Source organism: Xiphophorus maculatus, chromosome 12, assembly GCF_002775205.1.
Source record: "Xiphophorus maculatus strain JP 163 A chromosome 12, X_maculatus-5.0-male, whole genome shotgun sequence".
NCBI lineage: Eukaryota > Metazoa > Chordata > Actinopteri > Cyprinodontiformes > Poeciliidae > Xiphophorus > Xiphophorus maculatus.
In genome coordinates, this window is record NC_036454.1 from 8502200 (window position 1) to 8523175 (window position 20976).

The window sequence follows — 20976 nt, forward strand, 5'->3', positions numbered from 1 at the left end:
GTGTCAGTGATTAATAAGTCACCGACTCTGGTCAGTGGCTTCAGAGGCAAAAGAAATTCCTTAAAAAACAGAAAATTGTTGCTCAAGACCGTTTTTAAAAGGCTTTAAAAAAATCTGGCTTCTTAGAAACACTTGGAATATAATTTCACGTTAATATCAGAGTAAAAGTCGAAATATAAAAAAACTAATGAAATCCCTCCTGACCTTTCATAAATTTTACCAATCCAAATCAAGACATGTAAGAAGCAATTGAATTTTACTCTTGAATTTCAAATTAATTCAAATTAAAAAGGAGCAGAACATCTATTTTTTCTACTTCAAAGCATAGACATTGCTTTTTAGTGATGTTTCTTAATTGAAGATCATCTTTTGTATGTTTGCAGACATGGATGGACGTATGACAGAGTGGAGCAGAAATGAGGGTTTCCACAGATGCATGGTGGTGTTCTCCTTGCTCACATGAATCATGGGAAATTCAAAATATGCTGCATTAAAAACAATATTCTGCTGCACATGGAGACACTTTATGCTGTTCTTATTAATTTATATTTTATAATAATTATACTTTTAGTATATTTAAATATAATTAATATTTTGTAATAATAATATAAAACAATAATACAAATAATAATAACTAAAATTAAAGGTAAAGGTAATTTTATTTATATAGCACATTTTCAGCAAAAAGGCAATACAAAGAGGTTTACAGGAATTAAAAGGAAATACAAACAAAATAACAAGCCAAAGGAAACAGCAAAAGAAGAAAGAATGCAATGTTAAATTACATTTAATGAATAAAAATAAAACTAATAATAAGTTTGTCATTAGAAAATGCATGATATAAATTGATCTAAATGAGATTAAATAGAATTTTGTGACAAAATGTCAGATTATATCCATAATTTACCATATTATTACTTGTTGTTTTTGACCCATAATCACTATATTTATCATTTTGATATTAGCACTTGACAAAATGTCATGTTTGCTACTATTGGTGACTGTGATGATGTTTCTATTACTTTTTATTTTTGTGTTTTTATGATGTAAAACTCTTTGAACTGTCTTCTTGCTGAAATGTGCTATACAAATAAACTTTTTTATTATTATTATTATTATTATTATTATTGTCAAAAGTTTTTGTCTGGAGGGGGAAGTATTTAAAATATTCAGCAGATTTTAAAGGAAGATAAAAAAACGTGTTAACTGTCAGTTACATCGGAGTCAAACTGATGAACTCGTTTAAAATTTTAAGGTTTCCTGTCTGGTAACATTGCAACAGTCACGCAGGTAAAACACACCTTTCTTCTGCGGTCGCGATGCGTTCAAAGCCATCCGCCTTTTCTCGGCGGACTGAAACAGGTAGGCTATCATATCTGAGTGATTGCTTGAGATTGTGTTATTTTCATATATAATATTTATTTAACATCTAACATAAATTAAGTGACAGCATGAAAAGTGAAAGCGCGTGTTTGGAGCTCTTTGGAAAACTTGGCGAAGTGACGAATCTCGCCGTGTTTGCCATCTCCGCCGGCTCTCAGGTGGGCAGGTCGTGCGCCGGCAGCTCCTCCCTTCCCGGTGATTCACCTCTCCGGCTCCTCATAAGCGGTCATACCTGAGTCGTGTGGCTCAGAGGGGGTTGCCAGGTGAGAGCAGGTCCTCCGCTGCGATGTAACATCTGAGGAAGAGCTTGATAAAGATCGTCCACAGTCCTGCGAGGCGGTGAGTCCCTCCTCTGAAATGTTTAAATGCAACAGAGAAACTGCTTTTTAAATGTTTATGATGATCAAGCGCATTTTTAATAGTTGTATAATCAGCTGTTTATCAATAATTTGGGATGTTTTTCTGTAAAAGGGGCGTGCGCGTGAGTGTGGACGCGTGCGCAGGCTTAAGCAACACGATGTAATCCAACACCATGTAGTGACATGCATCACACGCGTTACTATAACTGAGTGTCCTGTAATCACGAATTTAGTTAGATTAAATTCTGATTTTAAAATAATGCTTCTGCCATCACGTTGATGTTTAAAAAAGATTATTTAAAGGAAGTAATGTGTGTTATTATGGATATTGTAAGCATATTTTCTAACCAAGAAGCAGAATAAAATAATCATATGTGAAAGGCTGCTGTGTTGGAGTGAGGTTAATAAATAGAGCAGCATGGAAACACCGTTTCCTTGGTGACCATTTCTCCAACAATATTTTTAGTATGTGCTTTTCAACGTCAAATATAATGGTTATATTTTACTCCGGCTGTTCAGATCCTCACTAAATAACTTTATTATCTTTTTTTTTCAATGAGACTAAATTGTTTCAGGTTTAAGGCTAAAACAATTTAAGCAGTGACAGTTTAACAGTTGGTTTTATTTTTTACATGCAGTTTGTTTTGTCCGCTCCCAGAGTTGGAAAGAAGGAAATCAAGCTTCATGCAGGGCCTGCCTAACGCACCAGGAAGCGATCCTGTTGAAACTTGCCAGAGCAGGTGTAGTTACACAAAACTGAGTTTGTTGTCGCTGTGTTTGAAAGAAAGAAAGAAAAAACAAACAAATGTTCAGAAAGCTACAGACACACACATCATTGCATATACACTTTATATTTCTCCTGAGGAAGACACATTACGCCTTTCAAGGTTGTCAGCCTGTGAAAAAGCTACTTTGAGGTCTTTAGTGTTCCCTTTGAGTCGGTGAATTTCCTGTAAGTGTAGAAACATGTGGAGCAAGCAGCAGAGCAGTCACTCTGACATGAATTTGCAGCTTGAATGTCAGCACTTCAGAGCCCACATTGACTGAGTATGTCTTTATCTGGACCTGCAACATGTAAATAAACATGAACTCCTTGGAATAGGGAAGTACATAATGTTATCTCAAGTGAATCTGTGTTTGTCAGACATGCTAATCAAGAAACTACACAGTGTAGCAATTATCCCGATAGCATAACGTGATGATTCAATTTAACTTAAAATTGCAACACAGCCGTTTTTGCATTCAGTCCAGCCAAACAAAATCTAAAGCAAAGTGGCTCTTTGAAACAAAATAATCTGTTTTTATATATTTATTTTGATTTTTAAATAAGAAAACAAGAAATTTAATTTCATACATTTCTTTCTACAAGTGTTATGCATGTCTGGGAAAATGTAAAAATTATATTTACATTTTAAAACATGGCTAATGTCTTTAGAAAGTTATTGGTAGCCACAGTGGAATGAAGGCTTGTCGTCACAATAACACATTTTGCTGGATAATAAATTGCCCCAGTAATTATTCCCATAAACAACATTATTATTGTTTTGAGACCATTTTCAAGTAATATATCAATAATGCCATAATAATTCAAGTGCACCCTGTCAAAGCCTAATAAACTTTGAATATCCAACAACCAAAAACAATAAATAAAAAGGAAATAAAAACTATACACAATCAAAACCTTAAATAAATTGGATTATGAAGTCTTTGTAAACAAAATTGCACTTTAAAAATGATAAAACATCAGAAATGACCAAGGTCATTTTAATTTATCTTGCGATTAATTGATTAATTGCTGGGTTAGTGGAGCAGCTAAAGTCATTTAATTGTCTTTTTATTGTCTGTTGATCAGAAAAGACAGATTGAGATCTAACAGGATGGCCAATAATTTTCTAACATAATCTAGTTATTTTCTACGGAGGCCCCCAGAGGCAAAAAAATATTTTTGCATTTCCTCAAATACATCCTGGTTTATTTTGTGTGCACTCATAATTTTAACAAATGTCTATTTAAAATTGCATCTGTATATGTACACCTTTAAAACGTGTTTCTCCATTCTTCACTCTTTGGTACAGAAACTGGTTGAAAATTGATCTACTTGCGTGTTCATGTTTGTTTGTGTAAGGTGGAGATGGGACTGCTCCTGAAAACGCTCCTTTATTAACCATTCAGACTAAAAGACAAAACTGTCAGACGACTTTATTACCCCGTGAAAATAACTAAAAAATAATAATCCAAATAGGTTGGATGTATTTTTCTCTCTTTCTCATGGAAAGTTTCTGTTTATATCTTAGAAGGAATGGAAAGAGAAAGAATGATTGACCTGTTTTACTGTAAATTTTGCACATATGTTTGTTGTGCATTTGTATCCTAAAGTAAAATATATAAAATTTCAAATATTACACTAACAAGATATTAAGGTTCATGGAAAAACCTTAGATGGTAGCAGAAAGACTTCCAGTATTCAAGATGTTGCATTAACTGACTAATACAACATTGTGAGAGAACGAAAACAATTTGCGATGTAACGCAAAAGAAAAAAAAATTTAATTCAAAAATACTTTATTGATCCCAAAGGGAAATTAAATGCCATTGAAACTCATTCGTTCTTCAGAGTTATTGTAGATGTTGATGGCTGTTGGCAGGAAGTAGCAGTCTGTATTACAGTGAATTTGAAGAAGCCTCTGACTGAAGACACTCTCTTTTCGCCATTTATCCTGGGGGGCGACATAAATTTCCGTAGGAAAGTCTGATCTGGAATTGAAATTGAACAGAACCATCAGATGAATGAAAGAGTGACAATGTTTTCAATGAAGGCATGATAAAACGGATTTTAGAAAGTTTATTGACCCCAAAGAATAAAAAAAATCACAAAAAGTATCGTAAACAAAGTTATATTTACTCAATTACATTTACTTGAGTAACTTTTAGAAGTATTTTTTACTATGCTGTATGCTGGAATTTTATTATGAAGTGTCGTTTCTCTTACTTGAGTAAAATTTCTGGATTTTCTATCTACTCAATGAAAAACAAACATGTTTTAACCAAAAATTCACCAGACACAGACACACAGCTGCAGTTTTCGTTAAAGTTGAACGAAACTCATTTTGAAAAATTTTGTTTGCCTGATTTTGTAATTTGTTGTTATTTATATGAATTATTGTCATTTTGGTTCTTAAAATACCAAAATTTCCACTTAACTTCACATTTTGCCCGGTCTTATGTATTTTTTAAATATTAAATTATGTATAATTTAATCAGTTTATCAGTTCTTGAGTAGACCTTTTACCAAATACTTTTTTACTCTTACTTGAGTAATCTCTTGGATGGCTACTTTTTACTTTTATTTGAGTAAAAATATATTGAAGTAGTGCTACTTTTACTTGAGTATAATTTCTGTGTACTCTGTCCACCTCTGATTGTAAAATACACCGTAACCCTCTTTCAGCCAGCTGACTGAGCAGTGTGCAGCAGCACTTCCCTGCGTTCATCTCTCTAGTACTTTCACTCACATCTTATTTAAAGCACAACAGGATATATGACTGAACATTTTCGTAGTTTCGTCTTCAGTTAGCGGTCAATGCCTCTACCTTCACTTTTTTTCAAGCTTCCTGTAATCCCGTCACATCCCAACTCTTCAGTTTGAATATCATGTTTCATTATTGTGTGGATTAAATGTGATGTTTTCCCTGCATGTCTCTGTGTGTCAGGTGTAAACAAGGCGCGCAGCTGAGCCCCGTGTTTACGGTACCTCATTGAGGACATGCTGCTGGTTTCTCTTGGCTGTGTCGGTGTGTGACGCCAGGATGAGGACGCACCTCGGTTTGGTTATGCTCTGTGTGATGTCAGCAGCCGGAGTTTGCAGCAGTAAGTTAACATTTGATATTCATTTTGTCAGAAGGTTGTGTTGAAAGTGGTTGTTTTATTTTTATTTTTGAACTGAAGGCAGAATCTAAATACAAGCAGTTATATTTCTTGCACATCTGTCCTCTCTGTGAACTGAGGTTCAGTTTTTCCATCAAAGCAAGTGGCTTGTTTTACTCTGTATTCACAGCTTTTAAGTGACTGAAGGATATTTAATCTGTTTTAATTTTGCAATTCAAAGCTTAAACACTCAAGTTTCTTTCCATGAAACCATAGATCACAAAAGAGCAGAAAGATAAGAAGGTTGTGTGTGACGTGTGCTCTGACTGAGTGAAATAGAAACTTTTGAATATGATTGTAGCTCAAAGTTTTTTCAAATCTGCTTCATAGAGAAATGAAAAAGATGGATTGAATAGCCTCCACTTGAAGCTGGTGTTTTCATTTTTATGGAGATTATTTCAGGGCTACCTTGACTTTTATCTCTGTGTGACTTTCGCACTTCCTCTCTCCCACTCAGGACAATGGCGCTGTGTTGCGACATAGTGTCATATTTTACCAATCATTGCTCTTCTCCCTTATCTTTACATCTCTCTGTAGCTCACAAACCTCTTTAGAGCTTGTCTCCTTTAGACTTTAAAACAAACACTCTAGCAAAGCTGCTTGTTGCTGCAAAATTATCAGTTTCTCTGATTTTTCGGACTATAAGCTGCTACTGTTTTCCCACGCTTTGAACCATGCGGCTTGTAGCCCGGTTCGGCTTTTCTGTGGGTTTTTCTTCAACCGCCAGGGCGCTCTTTAGCAGAAAGTGAATCATTGGAAGTCAAAATTGGAAATAAAAAAAGAAAGTGCTGATTTTCATTTAGAACAAGCACATGCTAGCAGCAGGCACCACGGAGAAATGTTTTCAAACTCATACCCCCTCATCAAGGAAACAACACAAAGAAGTTCATATGATGCAGCTTTTAAGTTAAAGGCTATCAATCTGGCGGTACCGGTCGATAAATTAGACATATACCTTTTCAAATGTACTTATCTTGTATTTATTAGGATTTACATTTTCATTGAAGAAGATGATTCTGCATGCTTCTCTATATCGTAAAATTCTTCTTCTGGGGTGGCCAGCATTTTTCAAGAGGGGGCTATGGCCCCCACTAACCCTCCCTTTGGGGTCACCACTGACAGAGAAGCAGTCTAAGACTTCCTAGTTTTGTATCTGACCATACAATAAGGCCCAACAAATCATATATTCTTACATAATGGATTGCCAAACAAAACAAATGAGGCTTTTTCAGCATCTGTTTCTACGATCTGAGTGTTATAAATCTAGCGCTCTGTGGTTCCAGTCACTGATCTGAGGTGCTGTTTTTGCTACAATCCTGGGTGTTGGGCATGTATTTAATGACTTTTACATAAAATATTTTCCTACTTGTTAAAACTGTGTTGGATTTTACAGAATTTATGGACTTCAGTGAAGACAGATCCATCAGAGAAACATCAAAATAGAACTACTTTGAAATCAAAGACTGTAGCAACCCAGACTAAAAGGACGTGAAAATGTTACAACTCCATAGAGTTAAAGATCAGCTAATTAAAATAAATCACTCAGCGGTAAAGTGGACAGGTCCTTTTCTAGTTAGCAGTTAAAAATCACTACTGACAGTTTTGGTTTTGGATTACTTTTCTTATTTTTTGTCAATTTGAAAAAAACTAAGTAAATGAATTACTTTGTTGAAAAGTTTTGGCTATATTTCAGTTCAAATCAGTTCTGTTTGCAATGCAGCAATACTCCTCTAGAATTATTCAGATTTTTTATACATTATTTGATTTCATTTTAATTCAGATAGTTTATAAGTTTTGTGGTATAATAAAGTTTTTGCTATTACTTTTATTTTTATAACAGGTTGCTTTATTCTGTACTTTGTATTTTATCTTTTCATCTTTGTATTTTTTACTTTATATTTAGAACATTTGAGGTTTTTTTTTTTTTCATTTTTTAATTTATTTTGTATAGCAGGGTATCGGACAAAAACAAACAAAAAAAATTGCAAGAATAAAGTGGTAATATTACAACTTTATTCTCATTATTTTAACTACTCTTGTACAACTTTTTAAAATTTTATTAAGTCTTGTATTTTTATTTTTTATTTTTTATTTTCCTCCTGATATTATAAAATAATATTAACAATAAAAACTAACTAAATTCAGGGCCAGGCTAGGGAAATAAAAAAGTAAAATAATAATAATAATAATAATAATAATAATAATAATAATAATAATAATAATAATAATAATAATAAGAGGATAAAGTCATAAAATTATGACTTTATTTTTGTAATACTATGACTTTTTAATTTATTTTAAAAAGTCTAATACTGTCATTTTTTAAATTATGTTTTAAATTTGTTTTATTTTTATGTTTGGCTTTTTATTACATTCATCTTACTGTATGAGTTTGACCTCTGACAAATTAATCTGAAAATGACTTCATGCTGTCACCTTCAATTTGTGTACTGTTTAAAGAAACTGATAGATTTTACACAATAAAAGCATATTTTTGTTTATTATATGTTGAAGAAAGTACATCTTCTGAACTAGGTGACACTTATAAAATGTACTGAAAGCTCTGGATACAAACTAACTTTGACTGAAGATTACAAATCATACATAATTACATGAGGTAAACAACAACAAGCATTATACTCATAATGCAGGGGCCCAGAGTGGGAATTAACATTCATGATTTGTTTGCCACTCTTGTTGCCCAGGTACATCTGCGCCAGAGAGTCCCAGACAATTTGACTGCAGGTCCCGAGAGAAGGAGACATTTTCCTGCTGGTGGGAGCCAGGCTCTGACGGAGGGCTGCCGACTGAATACCGCCTCTTCTACGAGATAGAAAAGTCAGTATATTCTACATATTTTGACCTTTTTGTCTTGAATCAGCAGGTCACAGTTCAGACAGACGATGGGAAAAAGGGGAGTGGCATACGGCACAGTTTCTCAGTTGGGGTTTATATGCTGTATATTTTGTTTGTTTTAGCCACAAGGCCACCAGATGGCCCTTAGAGTTCCCGATAAGTTTATCAGCTACAATGATGGGAGTAAGACACATTTTTAGTTGCTCCATAAATGAGCGGAACTACCAAAACTATCAAGTCCTTCTGTGGGTAAAAAGTGAGCACATATTTTATTGGTGAATGAGTTCACATCCTCATTTAAAACCCTGAACTCACCTGTGAGAGCTTCAACTGCTCTGACCTCACATTAATATTAGTAATTGTAGCTTAAAGGGGAGCTATTATGCAAAATTCACATTTTGCATGTGTTCGTACTTGCATTTGGGTCTCCATGTGCTTAAAAAAACACCCAGCCAGTTTTGGGCAATAAATTAATGGTTTTTGGTGTCTGGAAAATGACCATCTCAAAAATCTCTAGAATTCCCAAATCAGCAGGCTCTGCCCCTCACCTAGCAACCCAAGTGGAGCCCAGCCTGTTACCGAGCAACCCCAGCAAAGCCCAGCCCTTCACCTAGCAACAAAGTTTGGCCAGCTGGTTTTGTTGTTGATTTACCATACAGAAACCACTTGTTGCATTGTTGATGGTTGTGCAGGAGGCTCTACTTCGTCTTTTCAAAGACGGTTGTATAATGGCGCGTCTGTTTGCAGCCATTTTTATGAAATGTATGTGTTGCGTTGTAAGGCCTGGCCAGCAGCAGCTTATTTGGATAATTTTTTTTACAATTAGTTTTTATGATAGCATCCACACTTCCTTTTCAACAGGAGTCTTTTCTTACTTTCGCCACATGCTTGCTCAGAATGATGGATTGCTGCAAAAATCAATGACTTGGTATAGTCCACTGGGCGTACTAAGTTTTTTTTCTAGTTTCTCATTCAAATATCTTAGTACATTTGAAATACCAACTAAGTTACAAGTAACTTTTCAGCAAGATGTAGGATCTTGTTTAAAGTAAATAATTCCTTATTGTATATTTAAAAAACAGTAGCTCCTCTGACAGTTTATTAATTTAGTTATAAATTAATAACCATTTATTAAAAATTGGGGCCAACATGTCACACATGTGCATCACTGCTTGTTTCACCATGCTTTATAAATAATCTTGGTATCTTATAACAAAATATTGAACATCCTTTAAAGACATCTATCTTTTTTAACTGGTCGGAGACACAAACTTTAATATTTTAGAATGGTGTGTGTAAAAGATGTGTGTTCAGCTGTGCTGATTTCACTGATTAGATGCTTATGAATGAATTTTTGGTTACAGTGAAGGGGTTGATAGCCGAACGTTCTCTTCTTTAAGTTTCTGCAGCAGAGTTTTTCTTCCACTTTCTGCCCAGTAAAGGTCTGGTTTTCCGTTTTTACAGTTTCAGAGGAGTCCGTGAGTGTCCAGACTACGTCTCTGCAGGAGAAAACTCATGTTTCTTTGATAAGAAGCACACTTCCTTCTGGGCTGAGTACATCATGATGGTGGTGGCAACAAATGCCCTGGGGAACGCCTCGGCACAGTTCCAGATACCGGATGTGATGAATTATGGTAAGTCGAGGCCACAAGGCTGCAACCTGTGGCTCTTATTAACTTTGGCAAAAACATAAAAATTTAGCCATTTCTAAAAATTTAACAGTAATAATAAACAAATGCAGATTGGCAGATTTTTTAAACTGGTAGAGTCAGGAATATTTTTTTAGCAAGTAATTTTTTTTGTCTTTGGGATGCAAATACATAAAAAAAAATTATGTAAAATTCATTTCCTTTTTATGAAACAGTTTGATATAAAAAAAATAAAAGTAGTTTTTCTTTAATTTAAAAATAAAACGATCGTTTAACACAAATTTTAAAAATTGCTATCTTGTTTTAAAGGGTCATGTAGTTTTTGGGGCTCTAAACAACTTTGTTTAGCTATACCGAAGGCAGACTACTGACCTCTGACCCCTGACCTACACAGGAAAAAGGAAACTGTAAATATTCAATGAATGTCAGAAACTGACATAAATTCATTCAGCATGAATTTGATACAGGTTTTGAGCTCTTAAAGTGTATTTTAACAGTTTTTTTCTAAATGTAATATGAATATACTGTATTTAGGTAGCACATTTAACTAAATGATTCATTGCATCTGATCTCAATAACACAATTAAGTGTAACATAAAAACATAAACGTACATACATTTTACAAACTCTTAAAAATGTAACTGAAGGCTTCATTGCCTCCTTCAATGAAAACATTCATTTAAAATTAATTTAAGCAAGCAAGGCAGATTAACATTATAATGTTTACAACTGCTGCAAATAGGGCTGTAAAATTTCCGTAACAAATAAAACATGCACTAAGTAATCATATCACCAAGGACAAATACAAAGACACGACTGAATAAACATACAGTCAACTGAAATTAAGAGGGGCAATGGGCCAGCAGTCTGAATAACAACATCTATCCACAGATATTTCTATAATATGAGCTTTAATTTCCACTTTGGACTTAAAGAAAATCTGGTTTTAGAGCTTTATTGTTTATTCAGGTCCAACAGACTGAAACAATAAAAAATCGTATTGCAGGGTAAGTTTTTGAAACCATTATGACAATCAAGTTCACAAAGCGAGTGTTGCACGTAGAAGATAATTGTGCAACAGTTTACAGATATGGTGGTGAAGGACGAAAGAGATTTTTGTTTCAACAAATTAATTTTGTGATAAGTGTGTAATAAGTTAAGGGAGGAACATGGAGTTCTAAATGGAGCATTTGTTACAATAAAGAGAGGACGTTCATGCTGTTCTGTGAATGATGTAAACATTATCTAAAATTAGATTATAGAAAGTTAAACACTATCCAATTTACCGTACTTAAGAGTAAAATGTAAATCAGATGGTTTACCGTGGTTATTTATTATCTGAGTTCTCAATAACCTTGACAGTTTTTCTTAGGGTTGGACAATGTGCCTGAAAGATGCATGTCGACAATTATTTATTGATCAGCTTTTTTTGTTTTAAAGATCTTAAATACTGCCTAACTGGTTGTGTGATTGTATTATGCATAGTTTGCTGTCCAAACATTAATTAATCTATAAATGATCAAGTGCACACTCAAGGAATGATATGTTGTGAATTTTAGGGAATAAAATATTTATTTTCACATTTAAAAAAGGAATTGAACTACTCGTTAATTAGAGTATTTTAATGTGTTGCATAAATTGTATTAAAAAGGCTGAATTGGTTGAATGAAATGTCTGCAGAATGTGGCATTTTATTATCTGATTAATCAATTAATCATTCAGATAATGAATTACTTGATTAATTGTTAGTTGTAGCCCTACATCTTACTAAAATAATCTGCATTCTGTTGTTAAAATAGAATATATAACTAATCTATATATTTTTGAAAGAAAATAGTTTAAAATGGCAATACAAGGTGAAATGTAGTGAAGTAATAGTTTGATTCCTAAAACTATTACTATTTCTTGGCTTACTATTGAAAGTTTATGACTAGCAACATTAAATCCTTATTATTGTTCTCACGTTGTGATATCTTTGTCTATAAAAGGTAAATTCATAAAGTCCTTTTTAAGAATATCCCTGGAATATTATGAATCTAAAAAGTAAAATGTCAGTTCAGGATACAAACACTGCTGACCTTCACTATGAGTTTATGCAGAAAGAAATCAACACAGTTGAGAATTATCTTCATATAGCGAGCTAATGATTGGCTCGGTTTTATTGGCTGCCCTGCCGTCTTGAGCGCAGGGAGGAATGGAAAAGTACTGCGAGACGAGCGAACAGCAACAAACAAAACTAAAACAGAATGAGGTAGAACAGGTTCAAGCCCTCTACATGTTGTGTACAATCACAGATCAGATTTCACCACCGTTGTTTGGTTATAAAAGTGGCTGCGCATGTCAATTCCGTCTCGTTAAAGCTAATAGTTACGTTATTTAGGTAGATTTTATTTTTTTATTTTCTGTACTGAATCCATGTGCAAAGAAATCACCCGATTAGTGAAAAGTGGGTAATTTTTTCTTGCATATAGTCCCACACCTTCACCCGCTTGTCTTCTCCACTTGCCAAAACAAGAAGGAGAAACATGTATTAATAACATGAAAGAAAGCTATAGGAAAGCAATTTAATGTCAGACCTTCACAGAACAGCTGGATTTATGCTTAGAGATTTTTTAGACAAATAATAGCATCATGAAGACCAAGCAGAGATCTGTTTCTTAAGTGGGAGAATTTGTTTTACATATTTTTAAGTGCAGTTTTACACTGCAAAATAAAAAAATCTTACCAAGTAGTTTTGGTCTAGTTTTACTGAAAATATTTCAGTAACAACAAATGACACAAAACTAACTTGCAAATAATTTTTCAGCAAGTTATAGTGGCTTGTTTTAAAGCTGCAGTGTGTAACTTTCTTTAAAAAAACATATTTGTTAAAACTGTCATGTTGTGACGGTTCGGTATAAGACAGATAATCTGTGAAAAGATAAAGCCGGTCCACTTCCTCCCGGAGCTACAACTGCCGACCAAAAACAACAATCAGAACCAGGAGGAGGGTTTTAGCGCTGTCAATTTGTCTCATGTTCTTGCTGCTAAATATAATGCCAAAGAAACAACTTGCCATTGCAGAAAAATAATTAATTTGCAGTCATCTGTGGCTATGCTAACTAGCCTGAGCTTTCATGCTATGCTAGCTGCAGCTAGCATCGGTTGTTTCTAGTTAGCACTGGAAGAAAACAGAGAGCTCGATTTAATTTTTTTATTTATTTTTTTGTCTCGTACCAAACTGTCACCACATCAACAAATATGTAAACAAATATATTTTTTAATAAAAGTTACATAGCTTTGAGTCAATAATTTCTTAATATTGATGAAAAACTATTTGTTCCAGATTATTGGCAGATTATTTCACTTATAATATGGGGGAAAGGTCTTGTTGAAATAATCTGCTGGTAAAACTAGTAGTTTTTCATCATTCATCATTCAGAATTATTGATTCTAGAAACTAGACCAAAATAGGATTTTGTGTTTTTGCAGTGTATGCTAATATTTGTTCTTCCTCCTATTAGTTCCACTTTCTTGTATTTCTCTGATTGTGAGTAACTAAAGCTCAGATTTGGTCAATATTTGACGTGTTAGTCTTTGTCATAACTCAGATCTAAGACACTGACTAAACTTATCCCATTAAGTTTAATATTAGATTTTCTTTTCTAATGGGCAGAGAGGCAGTAAACTTAATGCAGTTATTGACTTTGTTCCTTTTTTTCTTTGGCCGGCAGTGAAGCCCGACCCTCCTGTAAATGTCACAGTGGTGGTGAACAGCAGCGCTCCCAGTCCATTTCTTGAAATAAGATGGAAGAGCCCTCCAAACGTGGACGTCAGAACCGGCTGGGTCACCCCAAAATATGAGCTGAGGGTTAAACAAAATGACAGCAAGGAGTGGAAGGTGAGTGTTTTATGTGAGAGACTGCAAACCGGGCCGCTTAAAGCTGAGAGGCTACTGTACATTTCTTAGTTTCCCAAAGAATTGGCCCTCAAGGTGAAGGTCTACCATCTGTCTCACAATCATTTACAGACTAATTGGTCTCTGGGTTGAACTAAAATCACCCCAGCAGGTTATAACCAAATATTGTTGAACTTTTATCTTCCTTACATCAGTCTTGTTGCCTTCAGCTTCAGAACTTTATACTTTTTTATTACTTTATTTTGCAAATTGACTGAAAAAGGCACATATTTGATTGGATTCCATTTAAAGTCAGCTTATTCTGAAATAGATCAGTATGCTGTGATTTAGTCCATATTTGTCAGGTTTTAAAATTATCTATTTAAATATATACATATATATGTGTGTTTAAAAGGGACCTATTATACAAAATGTTTGTTTTTCTGCTTCCATTTGGGTCTCAACTCCTTCTAAAAACAAAGCAAGTGCTTATAAAACCTCACCCAGCTCTTTGTAGCAATAAGTTAATGTTTTATGTTGTCTGAAAATTGAGCCGCTTTAAAGACCTTGACATTGTTAAATCACATTTGACAGGCATTCCGCCGTTACCTAGTAACCCCAGTCAAGCCCTGCCCCGTTACCTAGCAACCCAAGCAGAGCTCCAGCATGTTTGGTCAGGTTGTTAAACCTCTGTATGTGCTCTGGAAAAGACAAGTAAAAAAGTAAGGAAGGGAATGAGTAAGGAATGAAAGAAAGGAAGAGCAAAGAATGAAATAGAGAAAGTAAGGAATGAAAGAAAGAGAAAGGAAAAGTAAGGGATGATAGAAAAACCAAGGAAAAAAAGAAAAAGAAGATAAAGAATGAAAGAAAGAAATTAAAAGAGAGTGAGGGATAAAAGAAAGAAAACAAAAGAGAGAAAAGGGAGTAAGGAATAATTTCCTTCATAGTGTCTTAAACAGTCAGTTAAAATTAACTCCCATTTAACATTGCGTTCAATGTGTGACCTTTAAACAACCTGTGGTATATTTTTCTTTCTGTGTTTTGTCCAGACAGTAGATATAGGTGCACAAACCTTTTTCAATTTTCACAACGTCGAGCATGGGCTCCTCTACATGGTTCAGGTTCGCTGCAATCTAGACTACGGAAAATGGAGTGAGTGGAGCAACACTATATTTGCTAAAATTCCTAAACGTAAGTATTAAAAACGCATTTCCTCCTTCTCAGACTGTAAACCCACTGGGGTAACTGGAAGTAAAATATTTGCTTTCTTTTATCTTTTCTCTATTTAGATCGTCAGCTTGAGAAATACTTTTGGATTTTTGTTTTTGTTTTCTCCTTGATTCCTTTGTTGACAGCTATGTACATCCTAGTGCTGAAGAGGAAAGTGTAAGTATCAAATAAGGTTTTGGGTTTTATATATCAGGACATGCTGTAGCAAGACATTATCTAAAAAATGTTTGCTACCTACGGAAGAGGATTAGGGCCACGGAAAAACAAAAAAAGAATTCTGAGATTAAAGTCAGAATTCTTTTTTTATTTTTTTTCGGTGGCCCTAATCCTCTTCCGTAGCTACCTCATGTGCAAAAAATGAATAAATAAAAAAATCATTATTATTATTATTATTTATCAAACAAAGATGAAGATCGAATAGGAAAGCCAGCGCCAACTATTGACCCTTTGCAACTACGTCACTTAATCAATCAGGCGCCGTGATGGAAACCGGAAGTTAGGGACGGGAATATTGAACAGAGCAGCTGAAATTGCTTTCCAAAGTCGTTTTCGCCAGTTTATTCATGGCGTGTCCTTGTTCAAGTCGAGCTAATTTGTCTGTGAATGTCACTCACCTGGTTGGTGCTAATAGATGGTGATATTTACAGAATTTTGAACTAGCTAGCTTAGAAACCGACCCATTCCATACTAAATAGAAGCTGTGTTAGGTTACAGATATAGACTAGCATTGGTTGTTTTTACCTCCGGCATGACAGAGTTCTGGAGAGCCTGACGTCACGTCAACAACATTATTAACCTGATATAATAAAAGTGTAGTTTTCTTCACATTGTTTCAGTTCAGCTTTCTGAATATTCCCACAGTTTATCAATCAAGATTGAGTTCTGGGATTTGACTGGACCATTTGCAACACATAGCCATTTTGTTTGTTGTTTTGTTGATGAGAGTTTGTATATCTGACAAAACTTTGATATACAGAAGAGATAAAGACTGCAAGGTGCCAAAGTCGGAGTTTCAAATCAGAGTTTTGTTGATTCTTTCATTCGTTTCTTTCTTTGTTCTGTCTTTCTTCTTTTACTCTATTTCATTTTTCTTTTAGTTAATTTTTGTTCTTTCTTCTTTCCTCTTTTTTCTCCCTCCTTCTGTTCATTCCTCCCTCTCTCTTTTTCTGTCATTCCTTTGTTTCTTTCTTTCTTTACTCTGTTCTTTTCCTTTTTGTTTCTCTTTCTTTCTTTACTCTTTTTTGTTCTTTTCTTTCTTTCTCTATTCTTTCCCCTTTCCTTCTTTCCTCCCTCACTTTCTTTTTATATCTTTCTTTCCTTACTCTGTTGTTTTTCTATTCTTTCATTTCTTACTCTCCTCTCTTCCTTCCTTACTTCTTTTACTTTTACTACTCTCCCTCTTTCTTTACTCTTTATTTATTTATCTCTTTATTGAGGAAATCACAGTTACTTATAGTTAGCAACAAAATTTGAGACCATTTGTTTTTAAAACACAGTTTTTCCATTTGGGTTCATCTTTATTAAATAAATAACAACTTATTAAACTCTTATTGTGCTTTCAAATGTAATTTTGTTGAATATTGTTTTTGTTGTAACTCAGTGTGAAGCAGTGTCTCCTCCCTCCTGTTCCCGGTCCGAAGATAAAAGGAGTCGATGTTCATCTTCTCAAGGTAATAATGCACTTTTTTTTGTTTGTTTGCTTAAAAAATATATAAACATAAACAAATGAAAAACTGCTTCTGCCTTTTTAATAATGTCCTACTTCAACGTTTCCAGAGTGGTCAATCAGAAGACGTGGTAAACGCTCTGACTGGGAACCAGAACTTTCCTCCCATGGCGGCCTGGACGGAGCAGGTGGAAGACTTCCTGCTGGTGTCAGACAGCGACGAGTGGCTGCTGACTGATACCTTCGCATCTGAAGAAAAGAAAGATATCTTCATCATTGCTGCCGGTTTACACTTAGGATTAGAAATCCAATGCGGGGACTCGACTGTCGATCTGAACACCTGGGAAAAAACCGATGACAGCAAAGAGGAAACAAAGAGCAACTTTTTAAACACGGAGCCAACAAATCTTCCAATTGAGAAACAGGAATGTCTGAGTGGGGAGGAAGTGTCCATCCAGCCAAACACCAGCTATGTGGACATCCAGCAGCGACCGACCCTGACTGACTACAGCAGGGTGAAAGAGGTGAACGGCGACACCATCCTCATCCTCAATGAAGAAGAAATCCCTCACGGTTCGGACGCTGTGAAGTTGAAAAGGGAGGTGAGCGTGCCAGATGACTACAGCAGGGTCAAAGAGGTGAACAGCGACGTGGTTTTCCTGGAGAAAGGCGACTCCGCCGACGGATGCTGTAAGAAAAAAGAAGACCACTACACTGACTGGACCAATCAGAAACCGATAATGCCTCATGACAGCGAGCTCAGCAAAGGGTTTTGCTCGAAAATGATCGCAAACGGATACGTAGATTCTGTTCCCTCCTTTTCTGTTAAGTAAACTTGTGATTGTAATGAGGCGCAGGACACTGATGATGCCATGTGCTATTATTTCTGCTATCAGCAACAAACGAGACATTATTGAATTGGATGGGATGCAGCGCCTGCTATCCAGAGAGGAATTTATTTATCTATTGTAATCAGAGAGGAAAAAATAATTGCTTTGGCCACCGTTCGCCATTTAAAGTTTCAGCAGCTCTGCGCTGTTGAAAGGATTTAAAAACTGAGAAGTTTTGTGGATCTGGTAGAGTGACATTTATCAGTGGGATATTATCACTGAGTTCAGACTCTTACTGTAACCCACAGAGGAGCATTTGGTCAAAATGACCCACCTAACAACTAAAAACCCTCCGCTGCTCCTGAAAGTAGCCTTTTGGAACTTGATGTTTAATACAGCAGCAACTAAAATGTTCAAATCAAAGCAGAGAGACTCAAAAGGAGTTTTAAATGGACTCCTTACCTCTCTTCAAGCACTTACAGAAATGTCATTCTGCAAGGACTCCTGTCAATCTGAATGTTTGATTTATATTTGCATTAAATAAGAAGATAAATCTTTAGCACCTCAGCAAAAAAGAGTTGCAATTGTTGAACTTATTAAATATTGTCCGTTGTTTCTGTCTGCGTGCGGTAAGTCCTAGCAGGTCTGGTTTATCTGAGAAGTGTGCACCTGATAAACCTGTCTGCTTAGTTCTTGTTTTCGGTCTCGTTACACTCTACATCAGAGTATCAACAGCACTAATTTGTTTATTGTGGTGACAAAATGTGAGAAGCTAACACGCTCAGCTCTTCTTCCCACTGGATGAAAGTTTAATTTCAGTCGAATCACAAATAAAAACAGCTTATTCTCACACTTCTGCTGTCTGATTCAGAAAAGAGTTTATTTTTGCTATTAATTTAAAGTGAATTTGACCTAAATAAGTTCTGGTTTGTCACTTATTGCCTGACTCCTGTAAAATATTTGAGATTAAAAAGAAGAATAGCAATCAATCGGTCCTTGATCAGGTGTGTGGAGGTCAACAGGTCCATGAATGCCAGATATGTTCTTATCAGCGATACTCTGCAGCTTAGGCGTGTACTAAGCCAAGTCAAGTTTATTTATACAGCACAATTCAGCGACAAGGCACTTCAAAGTGCCATAAAAATACCATAAACGAGCAATAAACATTACATTTTGTCAAATACTATCATCAAAAAAACCGCACATCAAATATATTGATCAATGTTCCAGTTATTATTAAACAAAAGCAACTCTAAATAGGATTTTGATTTAAAGGAACTCAGTGTTTCAGCTGTTTAGCAGTTTTCTGGAACTTTATTCCAGATGTGCGGTGGATATAAGCTGAATGTTGCTTCTCCATGTTTGGTTCTGGTTCTGGTTCTGGTCAGACAATATTGTTCCTATTTTAGCTCAGTTATAATGATCGATACCGAATATCAGACGAGCGTCTCAGTCGTGGACTGTGAGCTGTGATTCCATTACAAATGTGTGCAAAACCTTCTCGATATTCTGCTAACGTAAAAATTCAAAAATTCTCAATTGCTGTGTTTCCGTTAAATAACAAAACGCAATTAATATCGCGCCTGAATAAGTTTGTTCTTGCGATAAGTTAAGAGAGAATCATACCTGTTTCCACACTGAAATGGAATCACGCATGCGCAAAGCTGCCGGCGAATCCGCTGTGGACTACAGCAAATATAGTTTTTCATGTTGCCCAATGTTTGTATTTTTGTTTTAACTCAAGCTGTTGCACCAAAAATTGCATTTTATTTACACAACCATAATGTTCTGTTAAATTATAAATAAGGTAGAGAAAATAAAAAAATAAGGAACATTGTGAATCTGTTTCTTCTCATTTTTTTTACATAGATCGGGACTCGGTCTCGGCCGGACTTGGTTGGACAAAAAAAGACCTGATCAGTAAATCTTTAATTTAATACACAGTTGTTAAGGCATGGTCACATTATGTCCTGACTTAAAACACAGAGAAGTGAAGACATCAGAGTGCTGTACAAACATGTTGATGGAATGTTAAGTGGAAGGAAAAAGTGTAAAAAGAAGTAAAAGGAGCAGAACAAAGCTTCAGTAAGATTTTATAAGAACTCAAGCCACACTCATTGCTTTCTTGGTTCCTTCTGTGGAAAAGTTTAATTTCATTTCACTTGATTCAATCACCATGATGTTTTGTTCTCGACTGGCCAGCAAACTCTGTAGAGATTAAAATTGACAAGAAGAAACCAGACTCCACAGAGCAGGAGAGCTAAATACTGCTAATGAAGCAGCCTCACCTTGACTGATTGCCTTTATGTCATGCTCCATTTATGCAGTAATTCATGCAAAAGCAGCTCAGGCGAGGTATTGAGTGTACTTCTCATTAATTTTTTCTGTTGTTCTTATTGTATATATTCAATATATCAAGAAATTTGAATTTCCAGAAACAAACGCAAAAGACAGTAAATGGCAACTTTTCGACAACTGGATCAAAAATGAAGTCTGGAAATACTTCTCTCTTATTTCACACGTCTACAGTTTTCTTTCCTCTTGTGCAAAATTATCTTCTTCAGAAAAATCAAACCAAGAATATTAAATAGTTTTATGCACATATACTTTATTCAGGACTCTGATATGTCTGCAAATAATTAGAGAATTTTAAGCTGTATATTCAGTGAAGAAAAAAAAACAAATCTGACTTTAGCTGTCAGCTGAAATGATGAACATTACAAGACAAAAAATAACAATCAAAACAGTTTCATCTTGTCTCATCTCTTGAAAATCTTGCATCAAAATTATATCTAAGCAGCACGAATCATACAAAGAGTCTGAGTACCACAGACATTTTCTTATTCAGCTCCATTAGATACTGTAAAAAGGCAATCTTCTTCTCAAGAAAAAAAAAATAATTCATTGCCAGCGGAAGAAATGATAAACTAATACAGTATACTGTTACACATCGAAAAAAAAAATATTTTTAATGTGTGAAATTACTAAAAAAATAATAAAACACTGAGAAAAAAATAATATTGGTGGCAATTTGGGCACAACTCAATTTAAAAATAACATGTTAGCTACAAACTGGCCAAAGATTCACATCACAGTCCAAACTCAACACTCGGGAAGCAAAACAGACATAAACAGCAGCTTTTTGTAATGTTAACCGTATTTTGTTAAGTCCTGCAGAAAAAAAAAATATTTTTTATAAATA

At 34.9% G+C, this 20976-nt stretch overlaps 1 protein-coding gene across 3 annotated transcripts; it reads left to right on the top strand.

Annotated features, from left to right (window-relative positions):
- The first annotated feature begins 1611 nt into the window (after positions 1–1611).
- Positions 1612–18333, top strand: LOC102218782 (prolactin receptor-like). 3 transcript variants are annotated; one of them, XM_023343305.1, is made up of 10 exons: positions 1612–1722; positions 2381–2482; positions 5453–5609; positions 8372–8504; positions 9987–10156; positions 13885–14051; positions 15098–15239; positions 15338–15434; positions 16879–16948; positions 17055–18333. In XM_023343305.1, exons 3-10 carry the CDS (start codon positions 5549–5551, stop codon positions 17775–17777), a joined length of 1563 nt encoding a protein of 520 aa, XP_023199073.1. In that variant the 5' UTR covers positions 1612–1722; positions 2381–2482; positions 5453–5548; the 3' UTR covers positions 17778–18333. The 3 variants fall into 3 exon arrangements, with proteins under 3 accessions (XP_023199073.1, XP_023199074.1, XP_023199072.1); XM_023343306.1 differs by having other exon boundaries at positions 2401–2482; XM_023343304.1 differs by lacking the exon at positions 2381–2482.
- Positions 18334–20976: the final 2643 nt, after the last annotated feature.